We start from the raw sequence: 25,965 nt of genomic DNA on the forward strand, positions 1-25,965 counted from the left end.
TGGTGATCATGGCTGATACCGTCTCACAATATAAAGTATATAGTATATTCATATCAGAAAATGTTCGCAGTTCTAAGGGGAGGTGCATGCATCCCTGCCCATTTTATCCAAGACCTTCGTCACTTGTCTTCGTCAAAAGCACACTGTGCTTACAGATATTCGTACCTCCGAGTAGGGTTGGAGATATTGACAAACGCGCACAAATTGTAACACGTCCGCCGTACTCTTTTATTCCATCCAAATATAAATACTCCTTCAACAGCCGCCTATACAAGGCGAGAATTAATTACCGCTACACAGTGCAAATCTACATATGTACAATGGTCCTGTACAAGAGAAGGGCCCCCAATCCTTCGTGTCCCATCATCCCACTGAGTGGTGGAACGTCACTTCTCGCTGCACCACGAGAAAGTCAGACAAAAAGTGGCTGAACAGTGGTCAACATAAAGAGGAGAGGCACGCTACCAGAAATTATTACTTCTATGATAAGCGTGGTTATAAGGACTGTCAAGAAGGCATCTAGTAACGCAAGCACAGTAACTATATGAAATGATTTGTACGAATGTACCTCAAATGATCAAATACGTGAACATGATGGATGCATGGATGGAACATGGATGGATGCACAAGAACCCTGTGATAAACACGTACATCCTGATTTTACCTCAGATTGACGACGACGACGATGATGATGATGATGTAAGAAAAATAATGACGAAATTGGCGCTACTGGTAATGCGCCTTCTATGGTGAAGCTCATCGTATGCGCATTCGTACTCTTACACACATACTAAGGACGCTCTTCATTGAATCGTTCTGGTCCACTTTGAACACCAACAAGATGACATGGATGTCGACAAGGATATCTTCATTCTATACGACGCAGGCATTGTTCCTCTTTTAGCATTGTCCTGCATCACCACTGTAGGAACAGGAACAGGACGTCCATTAGCGCTCCTGTGGCAGAGGTCTTATGCAACACAAGAAACTGAACGCCTTGTAATGTAAGCCGTGTTACGCTGCTGTTTTCACTGCACACTCTCTTCTGTGGTGGTGCACCTACGGCCTTCTCACCATTTACGCAATGAAATGTGGCACAAGTCTTATACCCCATGGCACGCGGGCACTCTAAACGCATTTCGGAACAAGGAAGAGAAGGAAGGTATCGGTATCGTGATGGAATTTACTGTAACACTTGAAAACAACTCAGAGTGGCACTAATGAAAACGTCCGACTAGGAATAGACCCTCAAGTTTCACAGTCTTCGTGAGAAAGGCGTCCTGTAACCGTACAGGTCTAGTCCCGGTGATTAGGAAAACTGCGAGCAGTGATTATCAAACTGCATCCCCAATTTCAGAATTTCGATGAACTACACAGGTCCTTCTCGCTCTTATATAGCATTATAAGCACACAGATCCTCCCGTTCCTCCTGCACTCGCAAGGGGACCGGAACCCGAAGGCTTCGGTTACCTTTGACCATAACAATTATTATGGCGTTACGCGTTCCTCCTCGCGATGCACCAGCTGTGGTCTCACCACGACGACAGTGTCATTGGCCCGCGAACAATCCTCCTCACTAGAAAAGAGTTCCCGCGGCACAACGGCGCTCTTCCAGAAGAGTCGTTGCTCAATTGGATCAAGCATAGTTAGTAGAGTCGACTTTGACGATGAGTCGTTTCAGACGAGATAGAAACACCAATAAATGGCGTTAAATATGAGGTAAGAAATGGGGAAAATGACCCGGGAATACTTGTCGATCTTGTTCACATCCTTGATTCTTGGCATGGAGGCCCGGAGGGCACTGGCACCGCGCTTCAGGGACTGGAACACCTTAGGCCTCCGTGTGGCGTACTCGGAGCCCCGGGCACGACCTCCGCGGTAGCCACCGGATGGGTGGCCGCGGGGATTGTAGGGATACCGACCGGTCATGCGGAACGACGGAGGAAACTTGACGTCGCTGTCGCTGCCCGGGTTTGACATGGGTCGGTGTCGGTTCCGCAGGCAGGGAAGAGGCGACAGGCGCACGTCGTGCAGCTCGATTATCTCCTCGTTGTTCTGGTGAAAGAACAGTTCGGTTTTGAAGTTATATATTGTATGCAGTCACGGAATGGATCTCTGTGGTTGTGACAAACATTTCACTTTAACAAGACGTTGGAAGTAACAGCAGTGTTCTTTTGTATAGCGGTTAATACCGACTCTGTTATGTACAAGGGTCGTTCAAGGTTGACCGGGACTTTTGCTCGACAAAAATCTGTGAGTAAATGTAACTGAATACAGTTATCACCAAGCGGTCATCACTTGTTTGGTTCCCTTAAAGAGCACCTCGGACGCAGACGAAGCCCTCCAGAAAGATGTCCTGCACTGGCTACGACAGCAGCCCCACTTCTTTCCACGCCAAAGGCATCAAAGCATTCATCAAGGAGTTGCTACGGTGATGACAGCGGTGTTCAGATGCGCACGGTGAATACCTTGAGAAACCGAAGTACGTTCGTGCTTCCCGAATTTCCCACTGTATTTTAAGAGATAAAAGTCTCGGTCAACCTTGAACGGCCCTTGTATTAACGTTTATCTTTAGGCTATTTGGAGGTTACCTTAGTCCAACAGCTCCTTGCTTCTGTGACCCTTGGTACCGGTGTAAGTAACAACCTGTTTACCTTGCAATCAATCATTAATATTTATTGAACCCCCCCCCCTTTATATAGCGTATTTTTATATGCCCGGAAATACGTATCTTATTGTCTTAGATTTATGTATTATCTTACTTGTATCTTTGTTTATTAGAGCCGCCGTGCCGTGCTCGGCAGTTTCTCAATGCGGGGCGGAACATTGTGTTGTCTGCAGACGCCTAAAGCTTTGAAGATGATTCAATTCTGTTGAATTTTCAAAGTGATTGACAACCACGGCGCGGAATTCTAATGCAAAAAATGCACGAACCCAGTTGTCAAAACAATCAAAATGGCTGTGTTGGCCGCTTGAGGGAATTCTTCAAAGAGAAGTGGAGACCCTATACTAGGGCACAAGACTGCAGCGGCCTTTATTGTAGATCCCACCCGCTTCAGTGTTGTATGTCATGTTGCCGTTCGTAGAGTCGCGTCTCAACTGTAACAGGTTGTTAACAAAATTGTGAACCCTTTATTCACTGGGGATATAGAGTTATGGAGGCGGGGGAACCTTTATTCATAGGTCGGCGTGACTTTTCTCAGATGTCATAACAATATGAACCTCTGGACACACGCACCAATCCTTAGCGTCCGTCTACAAGGACAGAGGTGTGGGGGTTGCACGCCTTTCCCCCCCGCCCCCCATGGAAAAAAAATCTTGGGAACGCCCATGGTCTCAACTGTTCGTCGCAACATCGCCATTTTGATTGTTTGGACTATACCGGCTTCGTTTAGTTCGCATTATAACTCCGCACTGTGGTGCTCAATCACTTTGGAATTCAACAGAATTGAATTGCGTCCAGATCTTCATGTGTAGACAATACAATGCTCCACCTGCATGGAGTACTTGCGGAGTTCACGGGAGGTCGGTACCCTCGTTTTGTGACCTTCAGCAGGAGTTTGCAACTGAGGACCTGTTCCCAGACCTCAGAGCGGGCTGTTAAAGTATCAGCTCGGTTGACATTAGAGAAACTTACAGCGTATAGCTGTTCGCTCTGTGCCGGAGGCGGAGGAGGAACCTTCGTCTCCTTTGACTTCTTCGTTTTCTTTTTGGCCCTGGCTCCCCAGTAGGTGTAGTTGACGGCAGCGTACTCCAAGAGGGCGGCGAACACGAACACGAAGCACATCACCAAGTAGATGTCGATAGCTTTCACGTACGATATGCGTGGAAGTGAAGATCGGACTCCCGTACTGATAGTCGTCATCGTCAGCACCGTTGTGATGCCTACGAAAAAGGACTCCATCAACAAAGGTTCTCCTTTTCAAGCGTCAACTGGGTTTCCTTGAAGCGTCCGGCGTGAGTGGTAGCCTCGCCGTGTATATTCACACTAGCGACATTCCCCCAGTAGCGGAAGATGCGAAAAGCGTCATAGCTTTCTGCTGTCACGTGAGCGTTCGCGTGCACTGCTACGCGTGGGGAATATCCAGCTACGCAACCACAAGATATTCCGTAGCAGACGACAGGAAAACACGCTGACGGTGTCGTCTGCTAAGCGTCGTCTGCTAAATGCGCCGCACGCCACGCCCGATATTCTGCACCGTGTGAATGCTCACGTAATACAGGACGGAACTTCGTCTCTGAAAGCAGTATTTTTGCTTTTTCTACCACTAGAATATTCCGTGAGGATGTCCCTCGTGTGAATACACAATCAACGTCATGCTGGAGACTGGAGGTCAATAGAACACACTCTACGCGAACAATGGGTGTCCAGACCTGCACTGAGCTCATGTTACATGAGCTACATGGGACGTTGCTGACCATCATAGTTGTCTCGTGACGTAAAGTCACGAATGGCAAGATCCCATGGTGCACACCCCACAGCCGTTACCATGGCCTTGGAGCTGACGCACACAAACGGCTACCCACTCGGCAAAGTCCTCGGTCATTTGGAGCAGCAAAGGTTACAATCCCTTTGACGCCGTTGCTCTTACCTTGTTCGCATTATATATGTTATATTTCACTGAGCAGTGTCACGAAAGTGTTCACATAGCCTTCCAGACACTCTAGTATATGCAAACCTATCTGCATGTGTAGGTTCCCTACTTGATGACGACAATACATACCTAAAGCGACCCTGGCTGAGGTCGCCTCGTGGTTGATCCAAAAGGAAACCCAGGAGAGCATCACAATAAGAATAGAAGGAAGATAGGTTTGGAAGATGAAGTAGCCAATGTTCCTCTTCAGCTCGAAGCTTAACGAAAGACGCTGATAAGTTCCTACAAAAGACGTTGACATTGATATATTCCTACGGGAGCTGCAATGAAGGGTGTTCCAAACACACTACAAAGTAACAATTTGCTTTCGAGTCACTTTTCTTTATCATCGTGTCTAGGGTCTTTATACGTTTTACAATGTAAATGTGTAAGATGGAGGACCCCGTAAGAAAGGTTCCCGGTGGAGCAGTACTCTCTGATGATTACAATGGGTACTGTTGAACATCTCAGATGCACAATAAACTAGATTATAAGCAAGTCCAAAAATGGTCAAAATTCTACACATAAAAGAGAACATGTTTGACCTCTTTCCTGAAAAAGAGGCCTAATAGCTTTGTAGCGCTTTTTATTTCTGATGGTACTTCGTACTTCCACTCATACACATCATCAAAGATAAATCTCAGTTTCCCCAAACTGGCTTTAAATGTTGTTACGTTTAGTTTACCTCCTGCTCTTGTTCTAGTACGCCGACTCGCATTATGTTCACTGTCAGTTATACTCGTATTTTATAGGCTGTATAATGTCATGTTTCAGGTGGCAATGCATGTGTCTCGAGAGACCTGTTAATAAAAAACAGTCATTGCTTACCCGTGGCGAGCGATTCTATTCGGTCTTTCGTCTCGTACCGCATTATGGAAAACTGCGGGAGTTCCGACTGTTCCACTCCGACAACGGGTTCAGGTTCTTTCCAAAACATCACCACGTCCGATACCGTGTAGCCGTCTGGAAGTAAAAATTAATAGAATATGTCATTCACCGTTACTTCCATATAGTGAAAGAATAGTTAATATACAGGGTTTTTTTTTTTAATCTTTACAGACTTTTCTTTTTTTATATATATAAAAAGCTATGAAAGCAGCATACGTGTCGTTTTTACAGTTAGAATTTGCGTGGACTTTCGTGAAACCTTGCCTCGTCTGCGTTCGCCCGACGGTCACATGCACATCCTGCTAACAACGTGCGGATCATCGATCTCGTGGTCCGCCAGGTGCAAAGCTGTTCTTCAGAGTCGTCGAGAGACTCCCATCTTGCTACTTCTACATCGGGCAAGGTGTCTCGTAGTCCAGACACTCCAAGAAGAGCTCTCTTCAAGTGCTGACCACGTTTTCCTTGCAAGATGGGGAGACCTGTCCTATCTAGAACGTCGTGGAGGATAGATCTCCCTGCGGGACTATCGAGTATTGCAGCGCGGAGGTCGATAAGTGGTATGATTTCGTCATTCCGTAATTTCCATTTTTCATTGCTCAATAACAGCTGGACATTTATTTTTTTATTTTTTTTCACCGTAGCATATATAGGCCTGACTTTTCTATCACGTTCACACATGTTCGTTAGCACACTAGTTTTAAAAGCCATGTCTTCGTATACCCTGTCGTAGTTACGCCACCCATGGAATAAAATTTTCCTACAAACATAGATGTCGTTTTTGAAGTTAGAATTATATAGTGGGGTGGACATCTTTTCTCTAAGAAAGTATGTATGTAGAAGATGATTAATTACTTAAAATTCATTACTTACCTCGTTAATTAGAGGATTTTGCGCAAATATACCAGGATGGGAGACCATCCTCGTTCAGAACCACTCCTCTTTTTTTTTAATCCTGGAACGCGCACATGCGCTGAGCGGAAGTCACCCCCATATCATCGTCATCATGTGTCTTTCTCTCTCTCTCTCTCTCCCTCTCTAGCGCCGAATTTTGATATGCAGATGAGCCGAAACCGAAACCGCGGCAACAGAGATCGCGGAGAGCACAGCGCTCATTCTACGTCAGAGGCCACGTGCGTGCCTTGGAGCGATGGTGATGATTGCAGTAGCTGCTGATCGCTTTCCGGGCCAGGTAAGCCTCCGTCGGTGAAAGTGATGCCAAAATTTGGCAATAAATATTTCAATGCACGTGCACGTTTCATGAGTTTTTAAAAAATGGAATGGCTTTCAACGAGAATTGTCTCTCATCCTGCTCTCGCGCTTTTTCGGAAAATTTCCTAATCAAAGTGTTAGGTAATGAGTTTCAGGTACAGTAATTAATCATGCATCTTCGAGAGGATGTCTGCCTGATCGTATATAACTCAACTGCAAAAACGACACCTAGGCTGCTCTCATAGTTTTTTTTTTTTTAATAAATATTCTGCAAGTGATAGAAGAAAAAAAAAAGGCCCTGTATATTCGCTTATATCCGTGAAGTGCACGACAAGCCTTGTATACTCACAACTCTCTATCTCTACTGTGCAGTTTTGAGAATCTAGTGGGTAATAGTGCAAGTCCATCATGCAGGCCAGTGTGGTGGTGAATCTGCAATCAGTGATTCCTGATAAGTGGCACGAGTATAGACTAACGGCAAATACACTCTAAGAAAAAAAAAAAGGAGTACTTTTACTCCTTTTGGGGACTAAATGAATTGCTACAAAAAATAGTCCCTTTCGGGAGTAAATGCACGGGAGTAAATGAATGTCACAGAGTGGAGACTGTATTTCACGCGCTGTTGTAAGAGTCCCAGGTAGGTACATAATTCGTGTGCATGCATGAAAATACTTTGAAGCAAACCGTCAACCGTGATATATCGCGTTATATAAAATCTTCCGTCATACATAGGGCACAATTTGCGAAGAAAGATGCGCTAACTGTTTCTTACCCTGTGTGGCTGGAAAATTGCTACGGTGGCTGAGTTATACAGCCTTATGCCGTTCAAATTGACCAAGGGCCCATATTTACGTAGACTGTTGCATTCAGGAGAACATTCGCGAAGTTTAGTGACAATTTGCAGTTCTGGGGAGTAAATGTCGGGACTAAATGTCGGGTTAGGGGACTAAAATGGGGAGTAATTTGGGGGGAGGCGGTCCAGGGGAGTAGAAGCTGCAACTACTGCCCATTTTACTCCTTTTTTTCTTAGAGTGTGGATTGCCAGCCTTTTTTCAGAAACGATCCTCGACTCGCCCCTCCATTCGAGCTGCTCCTCGATCCCCTTTTTGCGCTTCACAAATCGGCCTCGACTCGTAACGCTTCTCCAGCGGACTAAATCCTCGACACTTTCTTCGACTACCGCGTACCGCTGTTTCCTTGAAGCCCAACGTCTCCTCATGTGGGGAATTTCCCCTACTCACAGGAGTCGAGGCAAGGATCGTTTGAGAATACGGCCGTTGATGAACATCACAGACAACCTCTCATCAATCACTCAAACTATGTACAGAGCCCGAGACCTCAAAGCAAGTGTCACGAAACAGCGCACCCCTTGGCTTATCCCCAAATGAAAAGCATAGTGGTTAGATCTGAACACTTTCTTTGTTCCATGTTAGCACAACTGCGGCTACAGGCGGTGTACATGCAGACATCCACCGATGGAGAGAAGACAGCAGGAAGGAGTGGAAGAGTAAGCGTCGTGGGCCGACTTCATGGTGAACTGTTAAATAGTCTGTCGGAAGTAAGATTCGAAACCGGCACCCACCAGCATGACCTTGTACCGGATGCTGTATCCACTAGCCCACGCTGCTAGTTGAACTGTTTCTGCGGCGAAGTTTCTATTCCTAGAATGTAGACTGGCCCAGTGACACTCAGGTCTAGCTTCTTCTCCATTTCCATTATATTGCGTTCATGTCCGTGGAACACGGTGAAATCCACGTGATGTTTGCCGTGGGTTCCTCCCGCCAAGTCGCGCCTGCTCTTAAAAATGAACCTCACCACATCGCACGATCCTAGCCAATCATCATCCCGAGTGACATCGTTGTCTCCCCTTTTTTGTTGAAAACGAGAGGCGTACGCCTTTTTTGTGACACTTAAGCAGCAATGTTAAGCGTCAGGAAAAAGGCGCACGCCCCGCGCTTTCCACAAATCAACAGTGATACACTCTGTACAATGGTTGGCCTTCAGCGTGCTACACTCTTAAAAATGAACTTCACCGCATAGCACGCTCCTAGCCAACCATTATCTCGAATGATATCGTTATGTGCCCTGATTTGTTGAAAACAGGGGGCGTACGCCTTTTCTGTGACAATTATGAACAGCATAAGTGTCACAGAAATGGCGTACGCCCCCCGTTTTCAACAAACCAGAGCAGATAACGATATCGTTCGAGATAATGGTTGGCTAGGAGCGCGCTATGCGGTGAAGTTCATTTTTAAGAGTGTATGTGGTGAAGCTTTGTTTTAAGAGCGCATGCTGGTCATGTGAGAGGGGGATAATCTCACCCTTTCACTTTCTTCGTACAGTGTCTTCCAAAATGCTTTCGATAAGATGCATTCTTGGATACACTCTTAAAAATGAACTTCACCGCATAACACGCTCTTAGCCAACCGTCATGTCGATTGATATCGTTATCTGCCCTGATTTGTTGAAAACGCGCCTTTTTTGTGACACTTATGCTGTTCATAATTGTCACAAAAAGGGCGTACGCCTCCCGTTTTCAACAAATCAAGTCAGATAACGATATCATTCGAGATGATGGTTGGCTAGGAACGTGCTATGAGGTGAAGTTCATTTTTAAGAGTGTAAGAGCGCGTGTGGTGGCCCACGGGGGAAACCATATTGGACTCGTCGTGGGGTGGCTGGGTATCGGCATGGCATTGAGTGTAGCATACTCCATCGCGGACACAAGAAAAAACAAAGAAAAACGGGGTGGCCAAGAGGTTACAATAGACGTGTGGTTGCCGCATTCTTCCGAGATCGCTTTGCGTCCTTTCTGGGGCCTATCTTATGGCGAATTCCGCTGGTCGATTTCGTGCAGAGCAGTGTAGTGTGGCTCAGTGTAGAAACGAAGGAAGAGCGAACCGAAGAGAGGACCAATGAAACGCGACGCAACGTTGCACTGAATTGACCAGTGTAACATGCACGCTCAAGTCAGTGTAAGAGTTTCACTATAACGACCCGTGGAATTAGCTATTACACACACAATTTGTCTTGCTTTTTTCTTGCATCTGGACCTTTGAATGTGACACGCAATGTTGCTTCTCTGGTTTTGCCACCAGGCGGGCTCCCATAGAAGTCAGGGGTCAGAAACGCGAGATTAGTCACAAGTGATGACGACAATAGATAGCAGACTCCCTCAGTCTGTGAGATATGCGTTTACCTCATGCCGTAGGTGATATGTCCGTCCGATTGAAGACGCACCATCTTGTTTTTCTCCGTGACGTCGTGTAAGAAGGAGTTCTTATCGTTGGCGAAGAAGGTGTCAGGAACCCAAATCTTTTCTGCGAAGTCGCCGGACAGCGTGAGCTCGTACTTTTCCTTGCTGAAGGTGAGTCGCTCGTCCCGCCAGTACTGATTCAGGTACAAGGTTATGGTGTAGTCCTGGAGAAAGAAAGACGTTGTAGAAAGGTATAACGAGGAAGCGCCTCTTCGTATCTGCCGTGTCTGTGGCAATATGAAACTATTCAGGGTGCCCCAGAAAACGTGTCATTGAATGATAATAAACAAACTACACCACCTAGAGTCATGCGGTCAACGGCATACGTTCTTACTAGGTTTTTGCCACCTCCTGATGCGAATGTCGTGTAACGTAAGTTTAATTATGTACATTTTTGCGAGCCTAGGTCGGAAATTTGCCAAGTAAAGGTCACTTTTTTATCCCACCAGTGTGCAGAGCGTGTCTAATTTACTCAAATTAATGATAATTGACAGGGATATTCAGGAGCTGACCCATCGACAAAAATGGGAGGTGGCAAAAACCTAATAAGAACAAATGCCGTTAACCGCATGATTCCAGGTGGCGTAGTTTTTTTATTATAATTCAATGACACGTTTTCTGGGACACCCTGTATGTATATCACAGAGAACGCTTGTTGTAGCACTATAATTGGGCATACACCCTATCAGCTAGCTCCTCGTGAGACCCCTTAGCGTAGCGTCAATTAATTTAATTGATCCCTATTAATTATGGCGTGACATTTGCGAGGTCTATTGTTTTATTATACCGTGTTACGGCTTTCGGCGTCTAGCGTGGCGTCCACAGAAGATGGTTTCGCGGACCACGCTTCCGGTTGTTTTTCGTTTTTTAGTGCAGAAAGAACATTAAACGTAGTAATTCCAATTGTGGAAATTTAGAGCAGTTTTAGGCGTAGCACATAGTGAAGCGTTTGGTCAATAGACGACGTTCCACTTCGTATTGCCTTCAACGACTGAACGTATTGCACTTCCTTACCATGTTTACTTCAGATATACTGTCGAAGCTTGCAATGTTGATGTCCATGCCAATGAACAGCGGGTTACCTGTAAGAACATGCCCGCGACATTTCTTTAAACTCTTTGGCATATCGCGAAACACTTTTACCTGAACTACTTCCTATCATCATCATCATCTTCATCATCATCATCACCACCACTCGATCTACTTCAAAACACGAGACTGTTTATCTCCCCCGTGTATATTTAATCCTCGCAATATTTTAGGACACAGGACCTGTACACCCAAAGAAGATACGCCGTTCTGCACAGCCGTCCATACAGAGCGTGCATTGCGGCGAAGTCGCCTTTTAAGAACGCGACACCATTGCTCGGATATATCGATCGAGTAATGAATTGAAAAGCCACTCGATCAACCGATTACACTCGTAATAAGCGCGCACCTGTAATTATAATTAATAGGCGAGAGAAAGGGAGCCACTTTGGATGAAAGATCGTTCAAGTGAGAGAGAGAGTTCCATCTTTATTCTCGATCCTCCACTGAGCCAGGCACGCGAGGGGAGATATTGGGGAAATAAAAGTTGCAAGGAAACGTCGAAAGGACAAAAGCGAAAAAAAAACGTGATCCGAACATCGATCGATTTTGGGCTGCTGCCGCCGTCGGCGCCCATTTCCCGCTTCAAGATGAAGTCTGGCAACCCTTCAATGGGAAATTGGCTGCTGGCCTAGATTCACACAAAGAACAGGTCAGACGTTTCAAGACAATACCGCCCCATGAGCTGCGCTTTCGAAGGAATACTTATTTTGACTGTTTCGTCTGTTTCGCTTTCTTTATGTGCATTTGAAAATGGGGGCTATACCATCGTGTTCCAGCTACACTCTTAAAAATGAACTTCACCGCATAGCACGCTCCTAGCCAACCATTATCTCGAATGATATCGTTATGTGCCCTGATTTGTTGAAAACAGGGGGCGTACGCCTTTTCTGTGACAATTATGAACAGCATAAGTGTCACAGAAATGGCGTACGCCCCCCGTTTTCAACAAACCAGAGCAGATAACGATATCATTCGAGATAATGGTTGGCTAGGAGCGCGCTATGCGGTGAAGTTCATTTTTAAGAGTGTACGACTAATCGACAAGGCCGTATCGTGTTTGCAAGACGCCCAATGTTGTTTATTTGCAATTTTTGAAGAGAACATCATGGCATGTCAACGTTCAAGGTTAACAACCACTCAGAATTATTGCGCGTTTCTCTCACTCTTTGACTTTGAGAACGAGGGAAGTACGTCCTCTGTAAGAATGAGGCTTGTACAGTGACGTCACGTTACGTCACGTGACTCGAGAAAACATAGTCGCAGTAGGAGGGCATGCCGTTTGTTGTTGCGGTATGGCTGTGACCTCATTCGGCCCGTAGTATGACGCCTGCGACGTATCCCCATGTTTTCCCGAGTCACGTGACTGCGCGTGACGTCATGTGCACGAGCCTCAATACCACGACCTGGTGTCACGATATTAGCTGCAGCACTGATAGTCTGATAACCTCAATCAAGGTACGGTCACATTGTATGCCCTGTTAGATGATGATGTTGTCTGTGAACACAGAAGAGAACACCTGGTTGGAACCGTTTAGAAGAACCGTTAAATGAGTGACAATACAAAAGTGAGATCATGTTTTTCTAATGTCTGCGGCTTACCTCCAAAATTTGGCCTCAACCGGATATCATAGCCGTCCAGAATGGTCTTTAAAATATCCGTGATGTTGTCCAGCTGCTCCGGTGGCTCACTCAACTCGCATAAACTGGCAGAGAAAAAAAAAGTTCGTGGGCATGACATTCAAGGACATGATTCATAGAGAGTTCACGGCAATTCTAATCAAGCTTAACACCTTCATTATGTGGAATAGTAATAAGCATTTTTTCACCGTTGTCGTCGACAGATGAGTCATGATGCACTACACGGTGAAGAGTATGACGAATTCTTAAAAAAAGAAATCTTCATAACGAGCAAGCACACAATTTGACATTGTGCTATCTCATCGTATTTGCACAAAAAGGTACATTTCCGCATATTTAACAAATTACGTACACGCATGTTCTCTTTGACGTGTTCACTGCGCAATTACTTTGATAAACATTTTATTAAAGTAATTTTTATTTGTAAACTTTATTCGAACCCTCAGTTAATTCGTGCAGCTCACGAAAAAACGGCGTCAGAGTTGCATTAAGAATCGTTGATGAGAGGATTCGAAAGCGTGCGATGAGATTGCGTGCCGTGGGAAAAAAATCAACGCGTTGCTTGCCTGCTACCGCTCCAACTCAATGTGCACGAATCTGAGGCTTCCATCTTTCAATTCCCAGATTGTTGAGCTGTCACAAAAAGGTACTCTCCGACCTCTCTCTCTCTCCGTGTTTGGAAATGACAGCTGGTCGAGAGAGTGTAACGCGATGAAGTTCCGAATGCAGAACAGACGTTTTGAAGGTCGTCCGAGCTGGTACACTCTTAAAAATGAACTTCACCGCATAGCACGCTCCTAGCCAACCATCATCTCAAATGATATCGTTATCTGCCCTGATTTGTCGAAAACGGGAGGCGTACGCCTTTTTGTGACAATTATGAACAGCATAAGTGTCACAAAAAAGGCGTACGCCTCCCGTTTTTGACAAATCAGGGCGGATAACGATATCATTTGAGATGATGGTTGGCTAGGAACGTGCTATGCGGTGAAGTTCATTTGTAAGAGTGTAGCGTCTTTAGACTTTTTGCCATCGCTTACTACACTCTTAAAAATGAACTTCACCGCATAGCACGCTCCTAGCCAACCATCACCTCGAATGATATCGTCATCTTCCCTGATTTGTTGAAAACGGGAGGCGTACGCCTTTGTTGTGACACTTATGCTGTTCATAATTGTCACAAAAAAGGCGTACGCCCCCCGTTTTCAACAAATCAGGGAAGATGACGATATCATTCGAGGTGATGGTTGGCTAGGAACGTGCTATGCGGTGAAGTTCATTTTTAAGAGTGTACGGCTTCATTTCACTTTTCACGCAGAAACAAAAGCAAGGAAATGACGATGACTTTAACGCTGTCAATATTTCAAAAACTCTCTGTTTCTTTTTATTAAATTCCCCGTTAGCACCGCGAAGTAACTGTAGCTGTAGTAACTGTAACTGTAGCTATGGGCGGTTTACGAACGCCGACACACGGAGACGGTACTACGGGAAGGGGCGGGAAACGGGGGCTCAGTACGCGTCCTTGGCCGACTTCGTGGGGTACTACCGGTGGTGGGGTTCGATCCTACGTTATCATTCGTTAGAGAGGCATTTGAACTGACGTGTGACTCGGTTGGTTCGTGGCGCATTATTACCGAAGCGTGCGGGGTTTGACCATCTTATATTCGCAGTATGTATACATATGGCCACGAGGGTTGTATAGCCATAGTGTCTTTAAGTATCTTTAGTACACTCTTAAAAATGAACTTCACCGCATAGTACGCTCCTAGCCAACCATTATCTCGAATGATATCGTTATCTGCCCTGATTTATTGAAAACGGGGGGCGTACTCCATTTCTGTGACACTTATGCTGTTCATAATTGTCACAGAAAAGGCGTACGCCCCCTGTTTTCAACAAATCAGGGTAGATAACGATATCATTCGAGATAATGGTTGGCTAGGAGCGTGCTATGCGGTGAAGTTCACTTTTAAGAGTGTACCTTGCTTTAGAGGGCTCATCACTACCACGCTACTGCTCCTCGAGAAACCTCATACGTACGCTCGTTTTAATTCGTATCTTTTTCTCCCAACATGGTCCAAATCTTACGTTGAAACTATCCCCCGTCGGCAACCCTGGAGGACTTCCACTACACATGCGAATATTTTTTTTTTTATAAACAAAAATCACTTTTCGAAACTCCGTTTTTTGTTGTTTTTTTTTTCATAGTTTCGTTTCAGTGTACGATTCTTTTCGCACTACTTTGTCTTTCTTTCCTTTTCAAACGCAAGCAGAGGGGCCGCGTGGATGCAGCATTCACACGTTGGTGGCAGCTCCAAGGTCATGCTGAGGACTGTGAGGTGGCGGGTTAGAATCCTTCTACCGCCTCTTCTGTCTAAGATTTTCCTCGGGTGTTTCCTGCAGATTTTCCGGACGGATGTTGGCATACCCAGGGCGCATGCTGAACGCCCCTGTCTCCCTCTCCTTCCTTCTGCCCTCTCTCTGTCTTCTGTCCACGTCTGCATGCCGTTCATAGCCGCAGTTGCTTCGCGGTGCTAACACGCAATTAAAGAAAAAATAATCATACTCAAACATTCGAGAGACTATGGCGACGCCAGCTGGGAGTCGCGAAACAAGCTGCTCCACTGCGTGTACGTGCAGTGAAGAAGCCGGCATCCGTCATTGAGAATTTTATTTATTTATTTTTTATTTATATATTTAGTTATTTCGCTGTACGTGACAACAGTGCGGGTTCACGAAGAAAAAAAAACAGATCAGAGCAGCTTGACAAGGGCCCGGGCCCTACAAAATGAGAGTGACTGCGGCAAGGTACAGTACAAAAAATATAAAAAGTGCACTAAGCCAGAGCAGCGGTACTAAATAGCATTGACAAATTCGAGCAGAAGGGTGCAGTTTCGTGAGAGACTAAACGGCTGACCATACGTCTATCTTTTCAGTATTCGTACGATTTCTTTTCTCTCTTTTTTTTCTTTTTTTCTTTGTTCTTTTTTTTTTCTCTCTCTCTCTCTGTGGCACAAGAGCAACGCTAGCCGTAAAAACCCGAGACAGGCAGATCGTGTGTGCTTCGTCTTTATTTCTTTCTGTCTCGGTACCCAGTCCAGACCGTGCCACCACTAACGTCTTCGCATCGCCATTATCATCACCCGTTTTCTTCTTCAGCTCAGGATCATTATCTCGAATAGCGCGATTTTTGTACAAATATCGTTCTTAGGACACGTATGATGTCTGACTTAGTTATGCTATGTCAGTTTGCATGTGAGGTTTGAAATTCCCACCAGCGCAGCCTGTCGTAAAGTGCCCTTCATCCCGTGGTGCTCTCAATAGCCATGTTGCACTGTGACATGACAGCATTCCATGAAAGCCATTCTTGTCCGCTGCAAAGGCATTGATAATCAAAGAGAAGTGGAAGATTGTCAACGAAGGTCATGCTGGCAGAAGAGACCATAAAAGCAGAGTCAGAATTTTTTCGAATTTTTATCAATTATTTTAATTAATTTCAGCGCACGTGAAACAATAGAAACAATGCTACAGGTGTCCTAGAAGGATAAAAATGCAAGACGAATCTAAAAATAAATACCAGTGCACGAGCTTAATGTTGCCAAAAAAAGGTAAGATATTAGAAAAAATCTTCCTGGGGCAGCAGGTAAGATTTACCGATAAATGGGCTCTTGCACAGTAAATTTCCTTGGAAAAATGATCGACGCGTACATTCTAAATATTCGAAAAACACTTCTGACCCTGTAGGTGCGCTTTAGCATGAACCAAGCGAGCGGTATCGACTTGTGCGGCCTTGTGAAAGAAATTTTAATTCGTAAAAATATCAAAGCAATGTAACTGCGTCCATACAAAAAGATTATCAATAATAATAATAATGAAGTAGAAGCATGTGATACATATATGTATAGAGATAGAGTGAGAGAGTGAAAGAGAGAGCAAAAGTGCTGATGATTCGTTTAGAGTATGCTTTAGTCAGCCCATTTAGCGAAGACTTACTGCTTTGGATGATAAGGATAAGTTTTCCACAAATTAGAAGCCATCCTGAAAAAGGAGGTGCACTGACTGTATCTACTGACTTGCAGGTGTTCTCTTTACTAATCGTTCAGCATTTGTTGTCTCTGCTTTACGGTGTAGATGCTGAGGTGAAGCAGAGTTGTCGCTTCCTGTGCTGACGAAAAATGTTTAGAAGGCTTCCCGATAGAAAAAAAGAAGATGAAATTCCTAGACACAAAAAGCTCTTTGCATCTACCAGCGCGTGTCTTGCAGGAAAGCCAAAGCACGGTGATCACTATGAGTAAATGGTTGGCAGGTTGCTCCGTCTGTTCATGAAGTTTGTTTGTAAATGCAGTTCTGACAACAATGACTACCTATCAAAGAGCACATGGGAAAGTTCTTGCGATGGCGTGCTCTACAAAAAGCGTTGTTGTTGCTCAAATTATGTACAGTCATTACAGCTCACCAGAAATGAGGTGCGTGCAAGTCAATCAACACAGTTCGCAATTTTGAAAATCACCATTAAGTAACGCCACACTTGTCATTCAGGGAAGTAACCTGACGTTCCACAGAGCTCATACTAATGGCCAATGCAGTCATACGTTTGAACAGGTAACTGAATGGAACATGATGTGGTTGTGTAAACTATACTGCGCGGCACCCTACAAGATCACGACATTCTGCATATCGCAGGCATTCCTTAGCAATTTTTTCACACTAAGAATCACCCTTAGAGTTTATGCCTCGTCGACATTTCATTCACAGGACAGGTCGACCGATAAAAAGAACGACTCACGAAACGTTGTACGTTACGGTTATTCCTGTACGCAAGCTGTATTAATTCCGTAATGCCGCGATGGATATTTTCCGGACTTTCGTGGTCTCTTATCGATCTTCGGGGAACGCTCAGCAATTAGGAACAATCTAGTCGACCGTTCCTACGTCCCGAACAGTGAAAACAAACAACGACGCGAGCCCGTCGCCAACGCAATGGCCACGAATGTTGGAGCCAAAAACTCTGCGTCGAAACACGAGCGCTCGGTCACTTTCACTTACCCTCGATTGGCGAGCAGCACAAGGGTGATAAAGACGACGGGCAGGTGCAGAGTAATGAGGGCCATGGCCCCTCTAAGTGGCCCACACTACGGCCCAAAGGCGTCGATCCAACGATTCACTGTCACTGCGGATAGATGGGCCGTCGAACACTGGGAGGGGAGGAGGGAAGTGCACCGGAGGAGAGCCAGGTGGAACCTGCGCGTGCGCGACGAGGGTTGCGTCTCGCTCTCAACCGAGGGCGCTAGTGAGGGTTTCGGCCCGGGTTTGGGATCCAACGCGGGAAGACAGAGTACCGAAGTTAAAGTACTGAACGCTCTGAATGCGACGCCGCCTAAGCTATTCACAGAAAGTTTACTCTTTGTTCTTCCTTTTATCTCTTGTTTAGCTCCGCGAAGCAAAAGTGGCCACAAGCGTTGTAGAGACGAGGAGAGAAGGACATCAGTTAGCAGGAAGTAGTGAGAGACAGGGGGCTGGCATACGTCATTGGTAGAAAGGAGTGATGGCCACTAACTACTCCTACAGTAGTTGAACTATAACTACTAACTACTTCGCAATGGAGTAGTTTAACTAGTAGTTCAACTACTTTTCAGTGGAGGTAGTTAAAACTACTACATCTCTGACTACTTAACGTTGCCCATCAACACCAGTCCCATTCTATATTGTTCTTGGACACCTAAGTATGAATCACAAGCAGTGATAGAAGTGAATATTTAGTACACATGCACGGCACAATTGCTCTGCACCTCCTTTCTCATCAAACATGTAGCTCAAAGTAAAAGTCGTAAGCACAATCGTGCCGTAAAGCTTGCAGCAAAATCGGAAGTAGTTGGCGCCTGCCCAGTAACCTAACTACTGTAGTTAACTACTCGAAATAGTAGTTTAACTAGTAGTTGCCACTACACTTCTGCAAGTAGTTGATAACTACTTTTTAACTACAATCAGGTAGTTTAACTAGTAGTTTAACTACATGTAGTTAACTACTGGCCATCACTGGTGGAAAGTCAGGTACTGACCACCCCGTCAGCACTTGCTGCATACGCAGCGCAGTCCTGAATAGTCGCAGTTGACGCCGTGACCAGGAATTCTAATACAGTTTGGAAATTGGCTATTCTCATTCATTTGCACTTATGCAACTCTAATTTTGATCGTTAAGTCCCCAACAACACCGAATGTCCTCTGGATGTACGAATGATGTCCTAACTGATGTCCGTTCGGACGTTATTCGTACATCCAGAGGATATTAAATGTTGTTGGGGTACATCGTTTCACCTTCTGTGCTTTTCCATGCCGGACGAAGACACGAAGGATGTATTCATCCAGTGACCCAGGTGAAAGGTATACGTGCAAAGTCACATGTATACGACCACGGGACCGTCATGGTGCGAGTCGTCTAGGGCGCGCTGTGACAGGTGGGCCTGTCGTTTGGATGTAATGGGAAACGTCGTGTTTGGGAACGACGCTTGCGTTGCAGGGGGTCGTATAACGACCGGTTTCACGAGAACCCGCGTTTCGCTAAAGACGAGGACACTCACTTACATGAAGAAGGAGATAACTCGAGACAACGAAGAAGAAGACAAACACAATACTACCGCAAAAGTTGTCTTTGTTTTTCCTTATCTCGGGGATGTATGTCTCTTTCATCATGTATCAGCTCGCCCTTGAATTTTTTCTTGAAGAGCTTGTGGGAGTTGTCAGTTGTCTATAATGCATCGAGAAACGACGCACTGTCGAGATCCTGGACAGTATTCCGGCCACCTAATTCAAAAACGTCCGTAACGTCAGTGACGTCAGAGAGCGCGTACTTTGAAAAATAAATGGCCAAACTTTGATATGCAGATGAGGCTAATCCAGAACTACGCGCGTTTCGAGCGCAGAAAGGACATCGCTTCGGCTTGCCTGGGCAGGAACGCGGTGGTGGTAGTGCTGATTGGACTGCTTGCCGTAGTCGGTCGCGCTCACAATGTCAAAGTCACGCCTTGAGGTGAGCGTCTACTCCAATCAGCTCCATCGGTACAAACCCCGGCGGCCCTTCAACGCGAACGCCCGTCCCTTTCTTTTGCGCTCGAGAAGTGTGTGGTTTTGGTTTCGGTTTCGGTTCAGTCGCATACCAAAGTTTGGCGATTTATATCTCAAAGTATGTGCTCGTTTCGGGACATTTGAAATAGCGGGCGAATTTAAATAATGCTAGGCTCCAATTCCGCTATCTCGCGTTTTCCCCGAAAACACCTAATGAAATAATAAGTTATTTCGCGAATTTTACGTAGTAATTCGTCATCCAGTAGTTACATAGAGCATAAGGTCGCTCTCATAGCTTTATCATAAAATATCGGTAAAGGATAAAAAAGACGTGCTTTATAACGGTGTGTATTGTCATGAAGTAGGAGAAGTACATCTTCTATTGTTAACTGATGAAATTAGACAGATTAGGTGATTAGATGACAGAATAGATTAGACTGATTAAATGATGAGTGTCTGATTAGATTAGACTGATTACATGCTTTCATTGACATCAGTGTGGAAGGTCAGCCACAGAAGCTGACTAACTAAGACGGCTCAAACGGACTAACACAATCTGAATGCCAACCCCCAGCCAGAACGTATATTTGCTCAGAGGCTAATATACGTGCTTAAGCGTCTCCGTTGCTTCGGATTACATATGTGCGTGCATTGTCATCTAGTGGGGAACCTACCTATTGATGTGTAGGCCCCCTTTACACGCACTCAAACTCCAACTTGCGTACTGGAGAACAACTCCACACGAAGGGGGACATCTGTGCGTACCCGCCAGATCATGCGAACAATCCAGAACTCAGGAACCATTCACTTCCCCAGGTATTACGGTCCTGGCTCTCCTACTAAGAATGCGATCTCCCACTCACTTGAACATGACGAAAAAGATGTGTGGATGACACGGTTCCATACAGACTCTGCTCACGGCCAAGGTGCGCACGAAGACCAGCACGTATGGCATGATGGCATGCACCCTGCGCTTCCGGAGTCTGGGCCACCGAACGCTACGCGGCACCAGCTAATCAAGTTGAAGTTAATTAGAGGTTATCATCTTGGAAGTTAATTTCTATGTGTGTTTATTTGTGTGTATTGTCATCAAGTAAGAGAACCTCCCATCTAGGTGGTTCCCTTTACACAGACGGAATCTCTATCTTACATTCCAGATAACAACGCTCCCAAGGGGAGGTTGCTTTTTGTACGTGCCATGCGGACAATCTTGAACGTCCGGAAGAGTCGCTACGGAGGGCAATACAGTCTACTAGAACTTGATGTGCCACCCACCTTGATGACCAAAGGGCCGAGTCGAGGTAAACCTTTGGCGAAAGCATTCCACAAGCCCGTACAATGACTCATCACGGATGATGTGCGTTCGCAGTCCGGCCCTCACTGGCCGGAAAATACGCCAAACCGGCCACCGAAGGGCAATGGACACCGGCGAATCCAAATTTGGAAGTTTATTTCAGCGATCAGCAATGACAACTGCTTCCGCTCTGCGCGCACTGCGGCAAGTATCTTACGGTGACCCAATCGATAGCAATATGTTTGTATTTGTATTGTCATCAAGCAGGAGAGCTATCTATAATCTAATCAAATTACGCATGTATTGGAATCGAATCGGAAGACCAATTACACAGACTGGCTCCTTTTAACGTTTCACGCGGACTAGACTAGGACTACGTAAATGCCCACTCCACATGCACGTGATCACTGCATGTCAAATATCAATATTTGCGCAGGACGTCACCATGCAACGATCCAAGACTCGCGGAACGTTGCGTACGTGTCAACGGCACAATCTACATTTTTAGGAAAAAAATCTTCCAGGAGCAGTACTACAAGCAATACTGCCCCGCAACCGCTCGGCCGTATTCCAAGACACGGTCTACCGAGGCGGACCGCGTTAACCAAGATGATATCAGCCTAGAAGAAGAACAGGCTCCCTTTTTTGCCTTTTTGATTTATGTTTCATGTATTTGTATTGCAAACTGTAGGCTGACACAGGCGCAAAGAAAACGGAATATAACGTTAGTCATAGGCGAGATGCATCTATAACGCTTCCAATTCAGGTAAACAGTCAACGAAAGACGTTTTTCGCGGTTTGTTAGAAATGTAAATGTCGATGGATCTTTAGCGGTCCGTTGACGAGGACGCGCTATACTAACACCTTGCATCGCGTGGCATGGTGCAAGCCTCTGGTCACTTCTGTCGGCAACGTCCCGGTGCGAAGCCGCCCGTTGAGAAACTCCGCAGCACATCCGGCCTTCCGGGACATTTCATCATCGCTGATCAGGGCTCATGTAGAGGAACATCATCTCTGCAGATCCATAGCGATAATGCGAACACAAAACTGTTACATGCTCAGACTCCGTGTGCAACGCAGCCTACTGTATAGTCGTGTGTTTTCGTGATTGCGTGTTAGTCTACTCCAATTTATGGTTATTATTCCGTGAGTATTATATTTGGTTATTGGTATTCCGTGGTAGTAGTACGATTACGAATATCAGTCCATTAGACCTGCTGTTGGGGACTCGCTGATCCGGCAAAGGTGAGGAGAGGTCCAGCTGAACGCCGTAGCCACTTCTCCATAATAATAGTTATCCTATTTTGTGTTCTCTCTCAAACACACAAAGGAAAATATACACCATTATTTACCTTCATACATACTGAATTAACATCCGACTCCTCGGTTGTCGGATTTTACATCTCCGTGCTTTCCTTCGTAACCCTTTAGGTTACCCTTTCCAGAGTAGAGTTTCGTCGGCTTAAAGAGCAGTGACGTACTATTTTGGCAACTCTGCATAAGTGACAGTCGTACACTGCTCTGACCTCAAAACGATTTGTTCAGACAGAACCCTGCCTGACAGACAGAGAAGCAGGTACCTCTTGCCCCGTGGTGCCACTCATCGAATGCTATCCCACCCTGAGGTACGTGAATGTACACATTCTAAAAACGGAACTTCACCACCACCCCCACCACCACCGCCACCCGCCAAAATGTACTTTCTGTCCTGTTTTTGGAGTAACAAGTACGTTGGCTGCATTCGTCAAAAAGAACCTCATACACTACGGATTTATATATATAATTTTTGCTCATTTATTCTGACGTCAAATGAGCGAGAGCTCTGGTTCTTCCCATTCGTACTCATCAGCACGTGACCTGACTGGCCGGGACGCCTGCAGTAATTTCAGAGCCGGATCAGTTTCGACTTTCTATAGGAAGTTTTGACCTACGTCACATTGTGACGTGGTAGTGACGTGGAATCCTCGTAGGCTCCCCCACTGGTGGTCACTTTTCGTGCTAGCGGCATTGAAAGATGACAAACTGCGCATTTTTTTAATGCGACAGCCATAGTTTTCATAAAAGAAAATGTGAGAACGACAATGACCAAGTGTATTCGGGATAAAAGAAGGGGGTGGACGCGACCAGATTTCAAAACACCATTCAAGGCTTCGTTTTCGAGCAAAATGTTTGATAATCTCGGCAGCTGCGTCAAAAAAGTGACAACCGTTCGTTTGATTCATGTGAAAACACCCTACACTCTTAAAAATGAACTTCACCGTATAGCACGCTCCTAGCCAACCATAATCTCGAGTGATATCGTTATCTGCCCTGATTTGTTGAAAACGGTAGGCGTACGCTTTTTTTGTGACAATTATGAACAGCATAAGTGTCACAAAAAAGGCGTACGCCTCCCGTTTTCAACAAATCAGGGCAGATAACGATATTATTCGACATTATGGTTGGCTAGGAGCGTGCTATGCGGTGAAGTTCATTTTTAAGAGTGTATACTCTATGTCTATATTACACCCCTTTAATCTAAAATCTGGAACGTAGATTGACATCGATCATAACTTGGGACACGGTGTCGCCCTCGTTTCTTACTAGCAAAGCAGCCCAGTAAAAACCACACTCCCTGTATATATTGATTTTAAACCTAGTCTGTGAAAGTATCACTGAGCAAACATGAATTTCGGCGAAGCGAGACCAGCGAGGATATAATAGGAAAGAATCGACTTAATGACCACGCATGACCATGGTTTCTGCGCTATACTTCAATCCTAATATAGCGGTAAGGATGCGTTTTCTTTTTTGTTGTTTTCCGCAGACACGCCGCACGAACCCATGCATCTGTTTAACAGTTGAGTGAGCAGAGAGAGCTGTTCTGCAAATTACAGTTACGTCCCTGAAGCTCCCCTGGCAGTACGGGTCACGGCTTTTGGGCTCACACACCTACCGTGTGTTGTTCACGGATGCACCAGAACGCGGACCATGCAAAGTCACTAGCGCTTGAACATTTATTTCGATATCGCTCGCTGCACCTTGAAACATTCAGCTTTGTCCGCGCTTATTCAAAGAGTGCGTTGCCGCTTTATCGATTTAGGTCACATTCTCCCTGTCCAATACCCCAGCAACACGCCAAACTTAACGCGTTCAACGGAATGGCAGTGACTTCACCTCCTAATTCACAGGTCTAGTAGAAGTAGCGTACAGTGATGGCCAGTAGTTAACTACATGTAGTTAAACTACCTGATTGTAGTTAAAAAGTAGTTATCAACTACTTGCAGAAACGTAGTGGCAACTACTAGTTAAACTACTATTTCGAGTAGTCAACTACAGTAGTTAGGTTACTGCAGGCGCCAACTACTTCCGATTTTGCAGTTAGCTTTACGGCACGATTGTACTTCCCACTTTTACCTTGAGCTAAGTACTTGTTTGATGAGAACGGAGGTGCAGAGCAATTGTGCCGTGCATGCGTACTAAATCTTCACTTTTATCGCTGCTTGCGATTCATATTTAGGTGTCCGATAAAACTATAGAATGGGATTGGTGTTGATGGACAACGTTAAGTAGCTATAGATGTAGTTAAAATACGTTGCAGTAGTTAAAGAAGTAGTTTTAACTACATCCCCTGAAAAGTAGTTGAACTACTAGTTAAACTACTCCATCGCAAAATAGTTAGTAGCTATAGTTAAACTACTGTAGAAGTAGTTAGTGGCCATCACTGGTAGCGTATGTGTCTTTATTTTTTTAGTAAAACTTTTTATAGCTTTCTGCCGCTCCATTCCGGATATTTGCAGTTATTACTGCTGTTTTCAAATAACAATATTAGAGCAAAGTAAATGGAACCAACTATACGTGGAGCGGATCTACACGTTCTGATGTGATTGATCCGCAAAGCTGAATGCTACTAAGTGTGTCCTTTGCCGACTTGATGGAGCACATTTGTATTACATTTATCTGAAATCAAATCAAGGTTATTATTTCAAGTTCTACCTCCCACTCCTCAGGATGAACTTGAGTACCACCGACTGCCGTTCATCCAGTCCGCTGGTGTATCAACGAAGCTCGACACCTAGCGACACCTAGGCAGCGTTTGAATTTCCTACGTCCTAATTGCTAAACAAATTATGCGCAGTGTTGCCACGGTGCGTACGTACCATAGAGCCTGACGTACTGCAGTGCACTCTTAAAAATGAACTTCACCGCATAGCACGCTCCTAGCCAACCATCAACTCGAATGATATCGTTATCTGCTCTAATTTGTTGGAAACGGTAGGCGTACGCCTTTTCTGTGACAATTATGAACAGCATAAGTGTCACAAAAAAGGCGTACGCCTCCATTTTCAACAAATCAGGGCAGATAACGATATCATTCGAGATTATGGTTGGCTAGGAGCGTGCTATGCGGTGAAGTTCATTTTTAAGAGTGTGGACACGGTTGTCCAAAATCAGCACTCCGTGGTTTAGTTCATCTCAAATCTCCAGGTGCTGCAAGACTATTTATTTCAAGTAATAAACAAACACGTGCAGCACACGGTCCACCTTCAACTACAATATTGGCTCAACACTTTCAAGCGCAACCGAGGTAATATTGGACGGTGAAGTACTGACAGGCGATTTTAGCTAACCGTGTCCCCAACAGTACGTTACGTGAAGGATAAGCTCATATTGTTATTTTATTATGTCACATGTAAACGGTACCTTTCCTTTTCTTTTTTTGTGCAGTCAAGCACTGTATCCAGCCGTGCATTTATTGGAGCCGTTCCTACACTCTTAGAAATGAACTTCACCGCATAGCATGCTTTTAGCCAACCATAATCTCGAATGATATCGTTATCTGCCCTGGTTTGTTGAAAACGGGAGGCGTACGCATTTTTTGTGACAATTATGAATAGCATAAGTGTCACAAA

At 45.2% G+C, this 25,965-nt stretch overlaps 1 protein-coding gene across 1 annotated transcript; it reads right to left on the reverse strand.

Moving 5' to 3' along the window:
• Positions 1-210: 210 nt before the first annotated feature.
• LOC135396252 (gamma-aminobutyric acid receptor subunit beta-like) lies at positions 211-17,898 on the reverse strand. Its single transcript, XM_064627276.1, has 9 exons — positions 17,764-17,898; positions 12,679-12,782; positions 11,002-11,069; positions 9,931-10,151; positions 7,081-7,163; positions 5,463-5,597; positions 4,725-4,877; positions 3,638-3,885; positions 211-2,055 (listed from the first exon to the last, which is right to left on the reverse strand). Exons 1-9 carry the CDS (start codon positions 17,826-17,828, stop codon positions 1,678-1,680), a joined length of 1,455 nt encoding a protein of 484 aa, XP_064483346.1. The 5' UTR covers positions 17,829-17,898; the 3' UTR covers positions 211-1,677.
• Between the last annotated feature and the right edge of the window lie 8,067 nt (positions 17,899-25,965).

Source organism: Ornithodoros turicata, chromosome 5 (assembly GCF_037126465.1).
Source record: "Ornithodoros turicata isolate Travis chromosome 5, ASM3712646v1, whole genome shotgun sequence".
NCBI lineage: Eukaryota > Metazoa > Arthropoda > Arachnida > Ixodida > Argasidae > Ornithodoros > Ornithodoros turicata.